At 35.3% G+C, this 19,080-nt stretch overlaps 3 protein-coding genes across 7 annotated transcripts; 2 read left to right on the forward strand and 1 right to left on the reverse strand.

The window, feature by feature from the left end:
- The first annotated feature begins 635 nt into the window (after window positions 1-635).
- On the forward strand, window positions 636-4,442 carry CycE (cyclin E). Its single transcript, XM_069119823.1, has 3 exons — window positions 636-1,648; window positions 2,100-2,712; window positions 2,795-4,442. The coding sequence occupies exons 1-3, from the start codon at window positions 1,635-1,637 to the stop codon at window positions 3,539-3,541; spliced, it is 1,374 nt and encodes a 457-aa protein (XP_068975924.1). The 5' UTR covers window positions 636-1,634; the 3' UTR covers window positions 3,542-4,442.
- A 231-nt stretch (window positions 4,443-4,673) lies between these two features.
- tacc (transforming acidic coiled-coil protein) lies at window positions 4,674-16,054 on the forward strand. 2 transcript variants are annotated; one of them, XM_069119622.1, is made up of 6 exons: window positions 4,674-5,158; window positions 11,903-13,685; window positions 13,755-14,065; window positions 14,148-14,377; window positions 15,214-15,525; window positions 15,596-16,054. In XM_069119622.1, exons 1-6 carry the CDS (start codon window positions 5,045-5,047, stop codon window positions 15,789-15,791), a joined length of 2,946 nt encoding a protein of 981 aa, XP_068975723.1. In that variant the 5' UTR covers window positions 4,674-5,044; the 3' UTR covers window positions 15,792-16,054. The 2 variants fall into 2 exon arrangements, with proteins under 2 accessions (XP_068975723.1, XP_068975724.1); XM_069119623.1 differs by lacking the exon at window positions 4,674-5,158 and adding an exon at window positions 11,323-11,477.
- A 257-nt stretch (window positions 16,055-16,311) lies between these two features.
- mi (cyclin E-interacting protein minus) lies at window positions 16,312-19,075 on the reverse strand. 4 transcript variants are annotated; one of them, XM_069119632.1, is made up of 5 exons: window positions 18,851-19,075; window positions 17,581-18,327; window positions 17,222-17,497; window positions 16,631-17,141; window positions 16,312-16,550 (listed from the first exon to the last, which is right to left on the reverse strand). In XM_069119632.1, exons 2-5 carry the CDS (start codon window positions 18,273-18,275, stop codon window positions 16,326-16,328), a joined length of 1,707 nt encoding a protein of 568 aa, XP_068975733.1. In that variant the 5' UTR covers window positions 18,276-18,327; window positions 18,851-19,075; the 3' UTR covers window positions 16,312-16,325. The 4 variants fall into 4 exon arrangements, with proteins under 4 accessions (XP_068975733.1, XP_068975729.1, XP_068975730.1 ...); XM_069119628.1 differs by having other exon boundaries at window positions 17,581-18,358; XM_069119629.1 differs by having other exon boundaries at window positions 17,581-18,358; window positions 18,847-19,075.
- Window positions 19,076-19,080: the final 5 nt, after the last annotated feature.

The raw sequence follows: 19,080 nt of genomic DNA on the forward strand, positions 1-19,080 counted from the left end.
TTGAATTGGTAATGTTGGAAATGATCAACATGGTAAAGGGGCTTGAAGTCCCAGACATGTAAGACAAAAAATCCATTGGATGATAGATCTATTTTGTATTTCGTTTGTGGCTGAATATAATCTCAGATATAACTATTCTAAATCGTAGATGGCGCAAAACAACTAATTTTTTGCGAGATCGGTATTTCAGTTGTACAAAATTTTATAAAATGTTAGATCTATGCTCTATCTTCTGTGCTATATCATCTGCGAGCATATTGCTACATTCAAATAGACAATTAGATACACACATTGATATTAACAGTGTGCGTCAATTCATAGATATGTTATTATAATAAAAATTAATTAAACATCTTAAATTCAATTAAGTGGAATATATAAAGATATATATCGAAATTATTGATTTATAATATCTACGGAAAAGTGATACGTGGCAAAATATCTTTTATTCTTATTTCTATGGTTCATGACTTCTCCTTAGAGGGAAAGCAATTTACGCGCGTACATTTCCCGCGTGGTCAAGGCGTAAGTATATGCGTGCATTAGTACACATTTGTGTGTGTACAACAGATCAGCTGAGCGCCAGCTGTGCTCTTCGTTGCGACCAATAGGAATCATGTATACCATTGCACAGCAGCGCCTCAAATATACGACCGGTGACCACAGGTTTGGCGTTCCCGCGAAAGCAACACGTAAACTTCAGTTTGTAAATCAAAAGTGTTATTTTATATGTATATACTCGTTTTCGCATAATTATGTACCTGTTTAGTTGAAGCGTATACAGTGTGCTTAAGTGTGATAATATTTTCTCATATTCTTCGAAAAAGTTGTGGTAAAATCGAGCGGGAAACAGATGCGCAGAACGTGTGGGTGCTGTGACTCCTTGGATTTATGCATCGCTTGTATACAATATTTAATGTTTTCGAACGACTGTATCGCGTTGTTTGAGTAAAATATAGTTCTCCTGGTTAACGAACAGTGTTTTTTTACAAACTTTTACAACATTTTACCTTGTAAAAGCGTGACAAGAACAGGGCGTCTGTCAGAGGACGCCAACGTTGCACTGCGTTCATATAGTCCTTAAATTCAATGCACGTACATGAAATTAATAGTGTTTATGAACTGAAATTAAACGATAGGACTTCAAAGAAAGTGTTTACCGAAAATTTGGGATTTTTTTCCCCCTTTGAGGTTATGTTATATATATAGAGGGCGTGACAGTGGCATATTGCAAGCAGGGGTTGGTCATCGTTTCGCGCGCTGGTCTCCCGCGCTTCGAGTTCCACGTCCCGTATTTTTTTGAAGAATTACTATTCTGTGATATCTCGAAGCTTGAAACTGTATCAGAAAAGACTTTAAGAAATTTTCGTGCTAAGAAACATTTTATAAATGAAAAGTTATGACACAAAATATTGAATCAAACGCAGCCAAGTATACGTGCATTATGGCGATCGGGTGCGTGTAAGCTTTGCGCGCTCTTTTACTTTTCGGCATTTTCCTGGCTAAATTACGGAGCGTATACTGTAATAATTGAGCGGACGTTAAATTAAAATACCGGCTAATTTATATCCATATTAAAAAGGTCCGTTCCCGTTCGAAATATTTTTTGAACACGTCGACAATTCCGAAGCATAATGCCACAGACGAGGTGAGCGAACGAGTTTCCATTTGGTCTCAAAATTTCATACAATTCTTTCTGTATTTAATCAGAAGCATTTAGAATTTGTTTGATATAAATTAGACTGATCTATACAATTTCCTGTGCTTTCCGATTTAAAAAAATTTAAGAAATATGCATGTATAACCTTCTTTAATCAGTATCTACTTTTTAAAAGCTGTAACAATATTATATGAATAATATATGCTTGGATTTTTATTCTATAGATTCATGAATACTTTGTAAATGACCTTATTAAATTGTAATATTTCTATGGAATATATTTAACTTGAAAAAAAATGTTAGACGTTAATTAGGACGTAATTCTCTGTTACCTTTTAAAAATATTTTTATCTACTTTACAAAGACATTAAGCTTGTTTAATATAATTTGATATTGCTGCAATAATGTCAATAACAAATCATTCTCTTCCCTTATTCAGTTTACATGGAAAAAAATCACAGACTTATTTACAAGGAGGAAAAGTAGTAACACAAACTTCAAAACGTAAAAGACGGGCAACAGAAATTTCTGAAGATTCAGAAAATGTATATCCGCCTAGTAAAATACCAGCTTTATCACATGTGTCATACACAGAATCATGTCATACAGTACATTCTTTAGAAAATTCATGCACACCACATCAAGTATCTCCATTGAAAGAGCAACAAGAGCCAGCCACATGGTCTGAATTAAGAACTGCAACATGCTTTTTAACACCATCATCTTCTAATAATACATCAAATAGACCTAGCCCATTACCATCATTTCCATGGGCTGATGGTTCTCAAGTTTGGTCTCTTATGTGTTTGGGAGATCAAAAGACTATTACTCAAAGAAATCCACAAATGTTCCAAAGGCATCCAACATTACAACCAAGAATGCGGGCAATTTTGTTAGATTGGTTGATTGAAGTTTGTGAAGTATACAAGCTACATAGAGAGACTTATTATCTTGCAATGGATTATATAGACAGATATTTGTCCATTCATCAAAATGTACCCAAAAATCAATTGCAATTAATAGGCATTACATGCCTTTTCATAGCAGCCAAGGTTTGTATATGTATTTGTTTTTCTTTCTTTTTTACTTATCGATTTATTAGTTTTAAATGAATAATCGATAATCTTTTTATAGGTTGAAGAAATATATCCACCCAAAATAGCAGAGTTTGCATATGTTACTGATGGAGCTTGCACAGAGGAAGAAATTTTAGGAAAAGAATTAGTGATTTTAAAAGGCCTTGGGTGGAACTTATCCCCAGTCACTGCTCCTGGCTGGCTTAATATCTATATGCAAATTGAATCAGGCGATTGGTCAAGGCCAAATGCATTTATTTACCCACAATATGGAGGTCTACAATATTCTCAGGCGGCTCAACTATTAGATTTAGCTACATTGGATGAAGGAAGTTTGAAGTTCCCTTATAGTCACATAGCTGCAGCAGCTATCTATCATACGCAAGGAAGAGAATGTGCTTTAAGAGTATCACGCATTCCATGGGAACAGCTTGCACCCTGTGTCAAATGGCTTACGCCCTTTGCAATGACAGCTGCTGAAGAACATTCTCAGTGCCTTTTAAGGTCTACAATAACACCTGTGGAGTCTCATTCTGGATCTGGACTTAAGGCAACAGTGCCTAATATTGTAATGGATGAATCACATCGTATACAGACTCATGTTGTAGATTTGAACATGCTAGAAAGGGCGCAGCAACGATTAGTACATGAAATACCTTCTACTGATACAAATGAATCTGACTCTAATGCTGAACCTGGTAGACAGAGTCCAAATGAAAGTGGTCTTTTAACTCCACCATCTAGTAGTCAAAAAAATTCTACCACACCGTCGCGTCCTCCACCACAGTTACATCCGTATACGTAATTAAATATTTATAAATACTTGATAGTCTTTGATTCAGCATTTCGTTTACTAACTGCTGGTGAATGATTTTAATGTATGTATCTGTCAGAAAATATTAACTGCTTTGAACAGTTTTGCCTTTTGTAAAGTTGCACAATGTGCTAGTAAATACGGGATTGCATGAGTGCACGATAATTACATGATATACTGTACTATTATCGTAAATAATACGGTGCTCCCCATTGAAGTACGTTGTCCTGGAACAATGATATTTATCATCTAATAGTAAGTCTTACAGTACAAGGTGTTAACCATTTTGTGTAGTAGTGTCCATAGTAATACTGAATTTATTTAATATTATATATTTGTTTTATTGTAAACGTTTAAAAGAAGTGCCTTACGTAGAGGAATGTAAACTTACACATAAGCCTATGGCTATCTTCTGTGATTATATCCATGCAGTGAATCTTGGTAATACATTATATTAATACAGGCAGAATTAAAAATAACAAATATTTTCATAAATCTCTGAACAATATTAGTGCCTGCAAAAAGTGTCCTTAAAAACAACTGTTTTTATTAGTACTGAGGTAAATATTGTGAATAGTATTCTTTTATATATCACGCTTTATTTTAACGCAACGTATTATAACAATGCGTTATCAAGCCGGGTGAATGTATTTTTATGTATATGTACACTGTGAAGTACTAATAATAAAAAAAAAGGGAGAGAGAGTGAGAGAGAGAGAGAGAGAGAGAGCGTAAGCATGAATGCACGGATGACGATACAAGACTATTAATTATTAAAATAAGATTTAAAAAATTTCGTGATGAATTTACACTGCCTTGTAATAAAACGCGGCCGTTTATATACATTTGTATGAAAAATTTGACAATAAATATTTGTAAATCTGATCATTAATCTTTTATCAATCTTTTCTCCAAAGAAGATAAAATGATCCAATCAGAATGAAAAATAATTCATTACGATATACATACATAATTTCATAAAGAATTCAACTTACGAGGATGAATGTCGGAATCGATATTATCGACAGTAAAAAATAGTAACGTAGCGCCACAGTGTTCTTTCTAGAAACGCAATAATGCATCGTGATTGGTTGTTACGTTCATATTCAAGTTGTCAAATGCTAGACGGCCGTTAAGAAAGCGGTTGCGTGCTAAACGTTGTATCGAAGGCGATATCGAAGAACGTGTACGAGGAATTTTTACGAAACAAAGTCGTTTATTTATTTTAATATTATACTAAACTTGGGTGCTATAAAGTTTACATTTAAAACGAATATATGCTTGAAAGAAGCCGCGTCTTTTACTGATAACGTCGAGTAACATGCAGTGGGAATGCTAACATTCAATTATTAGTGTCCTTTAATTTGTGTACAAAACGTTTCACAATTGAATTTAATTTTGTGTCGTGTTTGCAGTCGTCAAAGGTGCAACGACGAATGCATTTAATGAAATTATCATCGAATTTGTAATCAAAATTGTGAAAATATCATCAGGATGTCAAGTCCAAGGAATATGAGTGGTTCTGTTCGCGAAGGAACTCGAGTTGTGCTTCGAGAAATCACTGCATCTCTTCATAATTCGCCGCCTGTGCAACCTTCTCGCCGCAAGGTATTTATATACTCTTTTTGTGAATGATAACGCGACTGCAACGCGCATGACAATGAACTTTAAGTTGGCATATCCCGCGTTGTTATCGTTTTATCATGTCCTTTTTTAACCCGGTCATCTTTCCTCTTTGTTTTTATTGCAAACAGTTGTGCCAGAGGTTCCCTATAAATAAACCCTGAATCTCCAGGAGCACCTTGAAACGAAAATAAGTTTTGCTTCCCGCGTAGGAATATCTTTCTTCAGCGCGTAAAAAAGATACTCGCACATAATTTGTACAATTATTTTGTATATACATATATAAAATATTTTGAACATATCTGGCTTATATATAACTGTACATTACTTGGCTTAAAGATATCATAATATCTGTCATGTGCGCTGAATGATTAATTAAGGAAAGTACAGTTAATATTTTTGTATGTTACGTTACTAATCTAGAGACGCTTATTCATTGATTAACTGTATGTGAATGTTAGCAAACAATGTTCGCAAAATGTTCATAAACCGTTAGTGAACACTTTTCGCAACAAATTCACGAATAGTTTCCGAACATTTATTTAAATACTTTATTACAATTAATTTATACCAATTCTTAGGTTGTGCAATCGCTAGTCATTAAAGATAAAAAATTTTAAACAATAAGATTAACTAAAATTTATAGAAAATTGTAAATATGTAGATTATTAGCTTATGTTTATACATTATGAATCATGGGAAATGTGTACTTATGCGAATAGATCAGGAACAGTATAGTACGAGATAGACAACTTCTAGACAACACAACAATTCGTATACTATTTGCGAATTGTTTACGAATACCAGTTGAGACGCACCTTGACATTCTTATAGTATGTTCTTTCTTGTACATGAAACAGAAACTGGTTTATTCACACGATCAGTACTACAAAGATGAAACCGGTTCTTTAGATTATTATAAAAAAGCATTGTACTTCTGGGTTATATTTTTACCTAAGGAAACGTGGATTTCGATACACTTATTGCATTTTATATTAGGATTTTATTTATGTGGTTTCCCCATGTTTCAATTTTGTCAATATGTAGCTTTCGATATTTCCCTATTTTCCAATTTTATTCAGTATACACAAAGATCTCGTTCGCATTCAAATCAGACTTAATACGTAGTTATTTCTGCCCAGGAGAAAGTGCCGATTAAAATACAGTTAAGATTAAAAATATAGTTATCATTCATACATCATAAGGTACACACATTCAAATAGAAATTGCAACTCCAAGGAAGTACTTCCAGCTTTTAGTAATATGCCACAAAACAAAGATATTTTATATTATTCAGTCTCTGTATCATTTTTCTTTCTCCGTTTCGTTTGACAGTCGCGTGTCTGATAACGATTTGATTCTTCATTTTGGAGTGACTCGAAATTTTTTTAATTCTTTGAAAATTTAAATCATTTCGAACATGATTCGTGACTTGAAATTATTGAAAGTCTCGACCATTTGTGAACCTCGAGTCTTAATACATTTTGAATGAGTTGAAAAAAATCTTGAGCATAATGTTCAAAGTAATTCAAAGGGTGCGTCAATACGCGAAATCGTTATTAATTCAATCTATCGATAACTTACTCACTTTTTACCTACTCAGCAATTGCACAATTCGATTAACAAGTATTCATACGTTACTCCAGATAGCGCCACGCCGTCGCACCATTCGGTGCCATGGAATCGTGTCCCACCACTTCCATAGTTGGTGATCTTTGTAGCATAATGCCCGTGCGGCGTGTGCGCGGTTCGACGTTACGACAGCGGCCTACAAGTAGCAAGTGTTAGTTACGCGTATCATCGTGGCAAGACGGTGGCGATGACTCTCACGTCGTTGATCATCCTTTACGACCTAGAAACGATTCATTCCATATCGAACGTGCTCTAGCCGTAAACGTTTCCAACAGATTGTCAGAATCGCGTATCTTTCGAAAGGTGAGCCGCTTATATTTTGCATCATCGTGTTCTGTCGTCGCGTGCTCGTGGTAGTGCGTTCACACGTACACACGCTTACAGATATGGTGTCGCGTGCCATCGCGAGGAGATCAGTGGTAGTGGTGGATGTCTAGAGTCTAGAGTATCGACTGGAGAATGCGCTGCGCTAATATTAGAATTTCGACCAGAGGTATCCTCCGTTGATCGTCAGGTCCGGTGAGTGTCTTCCGGCGAATCCTTCCGATGGAGACGAGCAGACCGCAAGAAGGCAATACGTTGTCTTAGACCTAGTTTCACGTTTCTTACTTTTCACGCCGTTTTCCATCGAATGTTATTGGACAGAGTTTATTGAGCAAAAGACTGTGTTCTATTTTCTTGTAAATTGAAATCGATGTCGAAGACGGTACTCGAAAGAATGGAGCGATGATAGAGGGATGAGAGAGAGAAAAAGAGACACACCCCTCAGAAGAGAAATGTCTCTGGTTTTCTCTGTCATCGCGTCCAGATGGGAATGAGTCATAGCGATAGTATCTATGTGTTGTCTCGATGATGTCAAGAATACGCCGAATAAGGAGAGCACAAACCTCTCGAGTTTCGAATGGAATTGCCTGTCATATTGTGATTGCATCGGTTCACTCGCTTGAACGCTTCGTGTACGGTGAGCTCGAGCAAACACGTTCACTTTATACCGTAGGTTTAACGAGTAAAAGCGCCTACAGTATAATAATAATTGACAGTTTGCCACGGTTCATGAAAATGTCCTCATCATTTCATACGGTTAGGAAATCGTGTAATTGCTGCCGGCAATCTTGATGCATCCAAGTGTGAAGATTGTAAATTACGTTGTTTCACGTACAGAATGATTCACAAGAAACGAAATTGTTTGTCACCTGCTCTCATCTCTTTTATTAAAGCAAGAAAAAAAAAAAAGACGAATATCGACCTTTTTTCATGTCTGTAATAATAAGCGTGGTTATTGTTGGATCACCGTGTATAAATAACATCGTTTACATCGTTAAAAAAGTACGTCTCAGAATGCTTCTACGCTTATCAGAATGACGTTTCTACGTTTCAGTATTTCTGCAAATATCACGCGACCATCGTCTTTGAATGTTTCTATACGTTTTAAATCGATTTCCCGCGAATCCGTAATCGAACTTCCTTGTGGCGCATTGGCAAGAACACGAAAGGCATGTTCCGAACAGACAGCAGATTTTAGCACGTTGTTCATCAGCTATTCTATGTAGAAATCATCGTGTGCCGCTATTGGCATAATTGGATAACAAAAATTTATAACATTTTGCAACAATATACAGGGTGGTTGGTAACTGGTGGTACAAGCGGAAAGGGGGTGATTCTACGCGAAAAAAGAAGTCGAAAATATAGAATAAAATTTTTTTTTTTTTTTTTTTTTTTTTCATTTTTCCATCGAGATAACGATCTACAGTGAGATCCGTTATAACGAGACGTGATAAAGTGCACGCGTACCGAGCGAAAATTCAAAGTCGATTTTCTCGAAAACAAAGCCTCAAATGAAAAATTTTTATTCTATATTTTCGACTTCTTTTTTCGCGTAGAATCACCCCCTTTCCGCTTGTACCACCAGCTACCAACCACCCTGTATAACACTGAACAATAACATAATGGCAACGTACACAGTTTTTACCAACGAAATGAAGATGAAAAATACGTGAAAAGATATAAACCTAATGCAAGGGAGAAAACAAGTTTACATTATAAACAAGCAATTTGCAAGAAATTATTCAAATTATTAAAAAATTACAAATTGCTTATTTTTATTACTTTTTAGTTTTAGTATTAATAATTGTGTAAACTGATGTACGTATAAACAGAAGCATATTTGTGCTGTTTAACAATGTAGTAAATATCTAAGAATGAAACAAACCTCTCAAGATTAAAGATAAATTAAGTACGTACATACTTACGAAGGTTTACAGGTTTCGCGTGTGAAGTGTGAACTGACCCAAATTCAATTGTTAGCGTCGCATTTTATTTTTCTGTGTCATGTCGTTGATCTTGTTAATTTATTTTCAAAGAATTTTGATTGACATCCAAAGATGTAATCAGTCGTTAAACGATAATCACCACGTTGCGTATATCAGTCTTCGTCAAATATTATACATTGTTATTCATGGTTATCAGATTATCATGTTATGATTTATCGTCTTTCAGTTTCGAGCAAGATTGTTTTCATACTTTTTTTCTTTTTTTTCTAAATCGAACTATGAATGAGATTGATTTATTCTTAACACAATTTCTCCTTAATTGACGTGGCGATGATTCTTTGTTCCTTCAATTGGTTTTCTTTTTTTGCGCCCTTTAGTCGTTTATTACCATATTTCAGTTATCTAGAATTAATTACGTGGTCTATCGCTACATCCATATTTATACTAATTAACGTTACTACACATATTATATTATCTTGTTACTATTTACCTTATTATCATAGCCATTGCTATTACAATTAAATAACGATGCATTAAGAAATGTAATCCATATGCAATGTAAACAATTATGTAATTTCCACAGAAACCAAGACGCACTAAAAAAGCACCATCAATATTCATAGAATCAATGACGTATTCTCTGAGAGAAGAAGCGCATAACACGAGCTATAGAGTAGCTACACCTAATCCATAATGGTTAGCGTGTTAGATTAGTGCGCGATTTACATATTCTACTTTCTAAATGCATCTGTTCTCCGTAAAATGTTTGTCCGTCGTTCTAACGCGATATGTTTTCACGTACTTAATCAAATCAGAAGCAAGACGCAACAGACTGACGTCTTAATTAAACGCAGAAATCGGATGAGTCTTATTAATTGGATTTGTGTATTTGATCGAATAGGACGAATTTATCATTCGTCTTCGTTCGATTTTCTCTCGTTGTTCGGATTAGAGCTTACGGTGAAAATTTCCAGATAAAACCTGGGCGACTTTATTAGAGCAAAAAGTGGGTAAACTCGAGAGAGTGAATCGAGAGAGGTTTCACATTAATAATTAAGACGAGTGTTGGCCATATCTCTGAAAGATATCGTTAAATTAACGAATTCTTCCAAGTCGGTGAATATCGTACGTCTAATGTATTTGAGGCGAATACATTACAATACGTATATCTGATACGAACTTTTTAATCGAATGATTTTACAATCTTCGATCAAACTAGCTCGAGGCTATAAAAAGGTGAAAATAAGCCTTTCCACTGTGAGCTTTCTTTCTTCTCTCGGGGCAAGAGGGGTAGAACGAAAGGAAGACGCTTATAAACGAGAAATCGAAGAAAAAATACACAAGACCGCGAATAGGGTAAATGATAAACGAAAGATGCGCCGTGTCGTCGGAAATAAACGTGTCAGGGGTGAGGATATATAGGCGGGGAGAAAGAAAGAAAGTTCGCTACGTGGGGTTCTGTGAACCCGCGTGTAAATATGGCCTCATATCGGCCAGCAGTGACAGCCGAAAGTGGAGGCCCTTCGGGAAGTCATGGGGAATTTCATCTTCAAGGTAATCTTCTCAAAACACCGCTTTCTAACAAAAAGAAAGAAAATACGCGAATAATATTGCGTTCAAATTACACGAACTCTCGAATAACGAAATCACTCGCTTTGTTGGATTTTTAGTTTTTTTGAGAAATTTCCTACCACGCGTAAGACGTTTCAGTGAACCACTTAAAACTCGTTTGAGCTATGAAATTCAAGTGATTTGAATAATTTGAACGAGGTGTAAGAAATAGATACATACGCTGTTAGACAATCAATAGATTAGAGGCAATTAGACATCAGACAGACATTAGGCAATTCGGTATCTTCAACGATGCATCTTCTTAAATGATCGAATCGTAAGAAACTTCACGCAGAAGATCCTCGCTCTTGGATTCAAATTTAGACTTGAATTTATATGATCACCGTTGTATCCACGTCTCGACAGCCACCATGTTTCACCGCGAGTCGCGATCACAGGATCGAGGCGATACGGACCGAGGTATTTTTTCGCCGCGAGCACCGTCCACTCATAACTGTTCTTGGCATGGATTCGCGGACAAGACTGGCGCGAGATCGGTCAAAACAAAATCTCCATCTCCCTCTCTTCGTACTGGTATATTTTATAATTAGTCTCAGCGACGAAGAAGTTGCGCAATTTCTGAAAGAAATCCGCGAGCCTTGCCTCGAGAGATCAGCTGATGCGAATTTTGCCAGTGGACTACGATTGCTCGTTGAACACGCATCTTTATTCTACATTTGTTACGCGAGAAAATGGAATATATCAATAAACTGCTTCTTCGAGCTGCCGCGATCCCGGCAAGGACGTTGCTGCCGCCATCGCCATCGCCATCGCCATCGCCCACGCCGCCGGTATTTTGCGTCTAACTAGTCGAAAGCCAAATTAAACGCGAACTTCTCGCGCCTGTGAATTGGCAGAGGCAGATATAGGTTTTTTAGACTCGTTCGAGCGTACGCTGCAGCGGAAAATTTCTCATTAATTAACGCGAATGTAAGCCTGGAATTGAATGTATTCAGGGTCGGCTCGGAAAATCCCAGCGTCGTTATCGAAATTCATTGGTGTCCTTGAATCTCTCAACAGCTTTCGCTGATTCTTAATAACAAAAGAGGTTGTTTTTAGAATCTGTGCTCGATTATTGATTCGTCTTTCATTCGAAATTGTATTTGCATTTTTGGTAAAACAAATGACAATTGAAAAAATAAAAAAGAAAAATAAATTCTAGTTGATGTAACATTTCTGTTCTGTTGCTTAATAATATCTTTTTTCTGTTTCATAGAGTGGCGGCGACAGCTCTACATCGAAAAGTGCAGAGCATGAGGTGAAGGTTCGATTCGCTCGTGAGTTCGCCGACGTTGGATCGATCACCTACTCGGCTCCGGAGAGTCTGTCTTCGGCAAGCAGTTTCCAAAGTCTCAGCAGTACTTTAAGCACAAAGAGCAGTAGTGGAATTTGTGCAGATTCCACGCCTCAGAGCCCCAGCCAGGTTTTGGACGATTCATACGTGGACTCGAATATATCTGGTTTAGGAGACCTGATCGCCGGTTGTGCACAGATAAACTTAAATAGCGAGGACGACGATCATTCATACAGTACTCTTCAAAACTCTCAAGACTTCAGTCAGGATCAAACATTCGCATCTGCCACTGACGAGCTACCAATCGATATTACCAAAGATCTCTCTGAGTTTTCGTTGACTGAATCTCGGAAAATAGTGCAAGTTGTAGATGACAATTCAACGCTGATTAATTCTACAGTGGAAATTAATGAAATACCTATCGTAGACACCATTTGCACCAAGGACCCTCTGCCCGTAGCGATTATAGAATCAAACAGGAGGAATAGTTTTATACGATTAGAGGGAATAACAAGCAGGTCCTTTTCTGCTAATAAGGGTAATGAAAGTAACGATGATCATCAGACGAGTAATAGCTCCGTGAATGACGTTGATGAGATTTCACTGCCACGTTGCATAGAGGAGTCTAACTTAAATTTGACTGTGTGTTTGTCACCTAATAAAGAAGTCACAGATGTTCCTAGGGAAAAGGAATCTAGTTTGATAGAGAATAGCTCGGGCGAAGTTGATTCTTTGTCTCTCAATTTTATACCATATACTGTAAATTCCGTATGTAATTCGACGTCTGTGTTCACGGAATATGCAGAAGAGTCATCGTTGCCTAGTGTACCAACGTTTTCTTCTTTATTGAACAGCACAGATTCGACGAAGTTGGGCGAAAGCGATGCTCCAGAAGATGAGAACAATGTAGAAAATCAACTGGCAAGGACTTTGTCTCCTGTGAATGATTCTAACATAGCAGTAATTTCATCTCCGCAAATCGCAGTGAAAAGTCCTGTTCAAGATAAAAGTCGAGATATAAATAGTAGTTCGACAAATTCATTGAACTTTTCCAACAATGATGTAAAGGATTATGTAAATGTTATAAATGACAAACAACAGACTTGTCTAGATGATACTTCTTTTGTGAGATCAAAAACGCCTGAGGTTCAAGAAAATTCTGCTACGAATATTTGTCAAGAGATTAAGAACACAGTAATAACAGAAAGTGTTATTAGTAACCTCGAACTTCCTTCGTTAAAAGAAGATACTTTGAACACAGATGCTATTACTCCTAGAAAAGAAGAGGTAGAAACCAGTCAATCAGATAAATCTTTTGACAAGAAAGTAGACGATTTGCAGAACACAGATGATTTGCTGAGGACAGATGATTTGTTAAAGACAAATGATTTGCTAAAGACAAATCTAATAAATTCGATAAAAGAAAATGAAAACGAGAATATAGAGGAACAGTGTTCTGACAAGAAATTAGATACCACTATTACATTAGAGGATATTTCTTTGATTTCGGAGACTGTACCGGAAGAGGAACTGTATACGGAGTTCAAACCGCAACGACAGAGCACCACGTTATCTACGTTGAACATCGAACAGCCGAATTTCGAAGAACTGCAATCTGCTGCTGAACAGGTTGCCAATGATATTTGTAAATCTTCATTGGAATTCTCAGGAGAAACCGATTGTTTCATTAGCGCGACATCCGACAGTGAGTGTTTCTCATAGGAAATTTTTTTTATGTCAATGAACAGTTATTAATAGTCATTTTATATCACAGTCTTCCAGGATCCTACGAGCTTCGATTTTTTGATAAATCACGGCAATTCGAAAACTATCAATCGTTTGAGAAGCGAGTCCTTGTATGTAAAATTTGATCCATTGGTAGCAAATACTAGTATGTTACCTCAAGGAAATGTACAATCCATAAACGAGGAACAAAACGGCAAAAGTGAAAGCATACCAGTGAATATTGATACTCCTAAACGTAATCCTGCCATAGCAGCTATAGATAGGCTACTTTTTTATAGTCCTATTTGTACAAATATAACGCAGAAAACAGATGAACTTCAAGAGAAAATGGCAAGCAAAGTACGTTGTAATTTATCATAATTCGTGTCTTTACTAATATTGTTATTAGGAGAATATATATATTTATACCTATGTTATATAGGAACAGCCTGTAGAAGAATCAAAACCAGATACTCCACTTATTACCGATATTAATATGAGTAAGGAATTAGAATTAGTAAGGACAACTGTATTACAGCTAGAAGAAGAACTAGAGAAACGGAAGAAAGAGTACGAAGCTGAATTAGAGAAGCAAAAGAATGCTTTTCAAGAAAAAATTAACAAATTACAAGCACAAATGGCACAGGAGATAAAAAGTAAATCTCAAATGACGTAAGTTATTCTAAGTTATCTTCACAGGGTAGGGCAGATAAAGTGTTACAAGCTGTTTTCTCCAAAGTCATTGCAGATATCAACTTGAGATTTTCAGGTGTTAAATGATGCAGAAGGTTTGATATTTTTGCGTGTAAGAAATTAAGGAGGAGAGTTTCTCAAGGGTGAAAAGATTACTACCACCATATTTTTTAAATGGAGTGGCATGTTAATTTTTCGATATTCGGACAGATGTCATCAAACCTAATAACTTTTATCTAAAGCTCTTTTTTATTTCACATAGTTAGGGAATTGTAGCAGAAAATACTTTATACATGGAATGTATTCTGCTTTGAAAATTATTTTATTAGATGTTTAAGCAGTTGTACATTCACTTCCAAACACACGTTTATTCTTGTGATAATAGCTTTGTTAAATATTTGACATTTCTGAAGTTACGAATTTATAGTGTTAATTCCTTTTTTCATATCCTCTTTCATAGTTGCCACTGCTGCAATCATTTTCTCCGTTACATAGCCCCATAAAAAAGGTCAACTGGTGCTAAATCAGGTGACATATTTTAAAAATAATTTTCAAAGCAAAATACATTTCCTTTGATATCTTTCTACACGTTTATGGAACTCCTCTTGTATAAGGTATTTTCCACTCTCCCTCACAATATCTTATACCCTGAAATGTTATTCCCTCTGCATCATTTAAAGCCTGAAAATTTCGAGTTGATATTTGCAATGGCTTGTAACACTTTGTGTACCCTATCCTATGATACTCTGTTGTTAATGTAAATACCTATATAATATTGTATTGATATGTAAATAATCGCGAAATATTAATTTTAGGGTCGTAGTCGAAGAATATGAAAAATCGATTAGTCGACTGCTTACAGAGAGAGAAAGAGATCGTACGAATTTCGAACAAGAGAAAGCAAAACTCCAAGAGGAATTACAAGCTACAAATGTTCATTTAAGCAACACAGAAGCTGCTTTCAATGATGTTCATCAAAAGTACGAGAAGCTCAAAGGATTCGTATCCGTGTATAAAAGTAATGAGGCGGTATTGAAGGAGGGTATTCAAGAAAACATGGAAACAATAAAAGGTTTGGAAACACGATACGATCAATTGAAGAATCATGCTAAGACCGAGCTTGAAAAGTAAGTATTTAGAAAAGTTGAAATATTTCAATACGAAAGGAACAAGTTATATATTTTTAAAATATTTTAGAGCTAATTTTCAACTGGATGCTATACGAAAACAGCATGAAGATGAAACAGTAAAACTTCATGCGTTGGTACGGAAAGCGGAGCTAAAGAGCAATTCATTGGCCGAATTGGTTGAACAGAAAACTAAAGAAAACAAGGAATTAACGCAAATACTGGATGAAGTGATTGCAAGGGTGGGTCACCAAAACGCGGAATAAAAAGACGGGAAATTGACAAGCATCGCGAATGCAATGCAATTAGTCTTTATTTTTTTACTCGCCCCCTTAAACGTTTTAGATACAACCATATGCTAGATATGATTGATATATATGTACACATGCGTTGTTTCTAAAATTACTAATTGCAAATTATGTTTTGTTTCAGAGAAGCACCTTTTATTAATTATTTATAAGTTGTGAAATATATATATATATACATACTATTTTATCGCTAATAAAAAAAATAGGCATATTAAAAACAACCTCTCAGTTTGTGTTTATGCAGTAAAAAATATCTTAATATTCCACAAATAGTTCTAACAGTCACACGTTCACGCATTAATATTTCATGCGATTTGTTATAATACATTTCAATATAATATCTCACTATATTCAGATAAATAAAATCCATTGTTCATACATATGCTACCTCGATATACAAACACCAATGTTTGATCATTGATATTTCTGTGATAAATAATATACTTTATGCAAAGTTAGGTCAATTTTTTTTTTATAGATCAATGAGTATTGTCAATCAGCTGTTCTTGCATCAATTACAAACAAAACGTGATATTTTGCTAATTTTAACATACGATCACTTGTACTCCCTGGTTTGCGAGGAATATTCTTGTTCTCGAGATCAGGCATAAGTTTTTTAATGGTTCGCGCTAAGTTTGTAGCATACTGTTTAAATTGTGGATGAGTCATACCTATTCCCTTATCTCGTAAAGCCTCCGCTACCGCCCATAATAATTTCTAAACACACGTAGTTACATTATATTATATAATAAAAAACAATTGTTTGAACATGCTTTAAAGTGCTTAGAAAAAGATACCTTTCTATGAGTGTCACTAAGTTCACATTTTCCTTCATTCAAGGACTTGCTTTTTTCAATTATATCACTAGATGAGTGTCTCTCCCACGAAGGCATAGTAGTAGTATTATGCAATTCGTGCGAGCCGTCGAAAGATAAACTTTTTATCCATTTGCATTGTGGTCCTTCCAATTCTTCTTCGCTTTTCCTCTTCCTTGATTCTGGTTCAATAGCTGCCTTCTGACTTTTCTCTGAATCATTCTCCTTTGTGTTTTGTGTAAATAGTGCACGTTTAATGCTTTGAGGATTTGACCCAGTTGTAAGCAACTTGCTTGGACCAGCTCGGTCAGGAGGAGGACTTTGAAATAGCGCCCGTTTAGACATTTCAATTTTGGACTTTAACGGACTAGGTCCATCTAAAACGAGCCGTCGAGCTACCTTTTTCTTTGTTGAACTCCTGGGAGTTCGCCTCGGACTTTTACCACGTGGACTCTTACCCCGTGGACTTTTGCCTTTTTTAACTGTTGGTTTCCTATATTAAAAAAAGAATAATAATTTTATATTTTAAATTAATAAAATTTTTCTGAAATATGTTTCATGTTTAATACATACTTAATATTTAATACTACAAGTCTTTTATTGTTAAGCGCCAGGCCTTGTAAATTCGCACTGGAAAATATTTTTCGTCTTCTCGTCAAATGACTTAATCTTTTTGTTGGACTTTGCCCATTATTGTGTTTAGCTAAATGATTTCGTTTTTTGGCACTTCCTGGTGCTGGTTTAGAAAACCATACAGTACATGTAGACTGAGTTTCAGCACCTATATATCTATTACATAATTTTGATGTAAGGCCTTCAAATTCCTCAACTGCTTTATTTCTGTTATAACTAAAATCAAAACTAGTATTAAATACCTTCCCATAAATACTGTATGCTATAAACTTAAGTAAAAAGCATATTAATGCACTCACTGTATTCCATGAAATTTATGTTGATATGCTTCAGGCCATGACAAAGTGGCAACTTCTTTCTCATTGACAGTGTAATAGAGTAATGATGGTTTTGGTGCAGCAATGAAAGACTCATCTTTTATTTTGTTCTCAGTTACATTTACTTGTAGCTGCTCAGGATTTAACAATTTTGTTCCACTTGCACTAGCATTGATAATGCTTTTTTCATTATTAGGAACTACTTTCTTTATTCTAAAATTATCACTGCAAGTATTCTTTAAATCTACTGTATCTATATTATTACTAATATTACTTTGATATTGTGGATCACAAGCATCAAAAGCAGTACTTAAATTTCTAGATGTGCTTTTGGTACGCTGATAATTATTTGTACTAATATTTTCTTTTTGCTGTTCTGGGGATTCCTTATTTAACTTTTGTTTTATACATTTTTCTGGTAGCACACATGGTGTCCAAAATAAATGTTGATTTTCATAAATACGTAATAATAATTCTGAACAATCTGTTCTACAAATTGTAAGTTTAGGTGGTGGCGGTACACCACTTAAGAGTTTATTAATTTTGGCTAATAAATTGTTATCAGAGTTTGCAACTAAATCAGCTTGGGAAGGTTTTTTAGGACTAGCTACTATTGGTACTTCATTTGATAGTGGTTCATTATTCTTTTTATCATCTTCATCATCGCTATCGAACATCTCTGGACTACAGATGTTCGAAAGCTCTTTCTCAGTCGTAGAACTTCCATCTCTGCTGGAATAACAGCAATCCATGGCATTGTCTATTAAAAAAAAAAAGAAAGGAAAAGAAAAAAACATGCAAACTACATAATAAATAATTAACAATTTTTTAGTAGCAAACAGAAGTTAAAAAGAATTTAATATTTTTAGTAAGAATATCTTGTTACATTTTCATTATTTAAATACATAAATTTGTTAAAATAATGTATTTTAATACCGAAATAAACTGCGTCTCATATATTTATGCGCGGGATAAAATATTCGTTATAAGCACATATGTACATGATATCTAACCTTGCGGAAAGTTGTACGTTAAACAAGAAAAATTTCAATAAAAGTATTTCGTAATTCCCTAAATTACTTATCTCATTTTATACACGAATTATTTACTACTTAAATAGGAGTTAACGTCAAAAACGAATAGCCTATTGCATCTTTAATCTTATCGTGATATCACATTTTAAATTGTAAATTAAAATAAACGAAAAAATTATACGCATACATACTGTGCACAGAAATTCGAACGTACTTACGTCTTTTGTGAATCAATGTTCAAGTGTCTCTCGCTCAATAATTCATTGGCTAATAGCCAGATGCATCTGTTTTGATTTTGCGATACCAGAAACACAGTTCACTATGCGTAACAGCATTACGTACGTCATAATCTGACGACAGCATATCTGTTCCTTAGGGCTGTTTTTTCTCTTACATATCTTCATGAATCCTACCATAAGTGTAGAACAACGCCAGTTACTTATTCGTT

This window comes from Bombus flavifrons, chromosome 9 (genome assembly GCF_040668555.2).
Source record: "Bombus flavifrons isolate JBK064 chromosome 9, iyBomFlav1_principal, whole genome shotgun sequence".
Classification (NCBI taxonomy): domain Eukaryota; kingdom Metazoa; phylum Arthropoda; class Insecta; order Hymenoptera; family Apidae; genus Bombus; species Bombus flavifrons.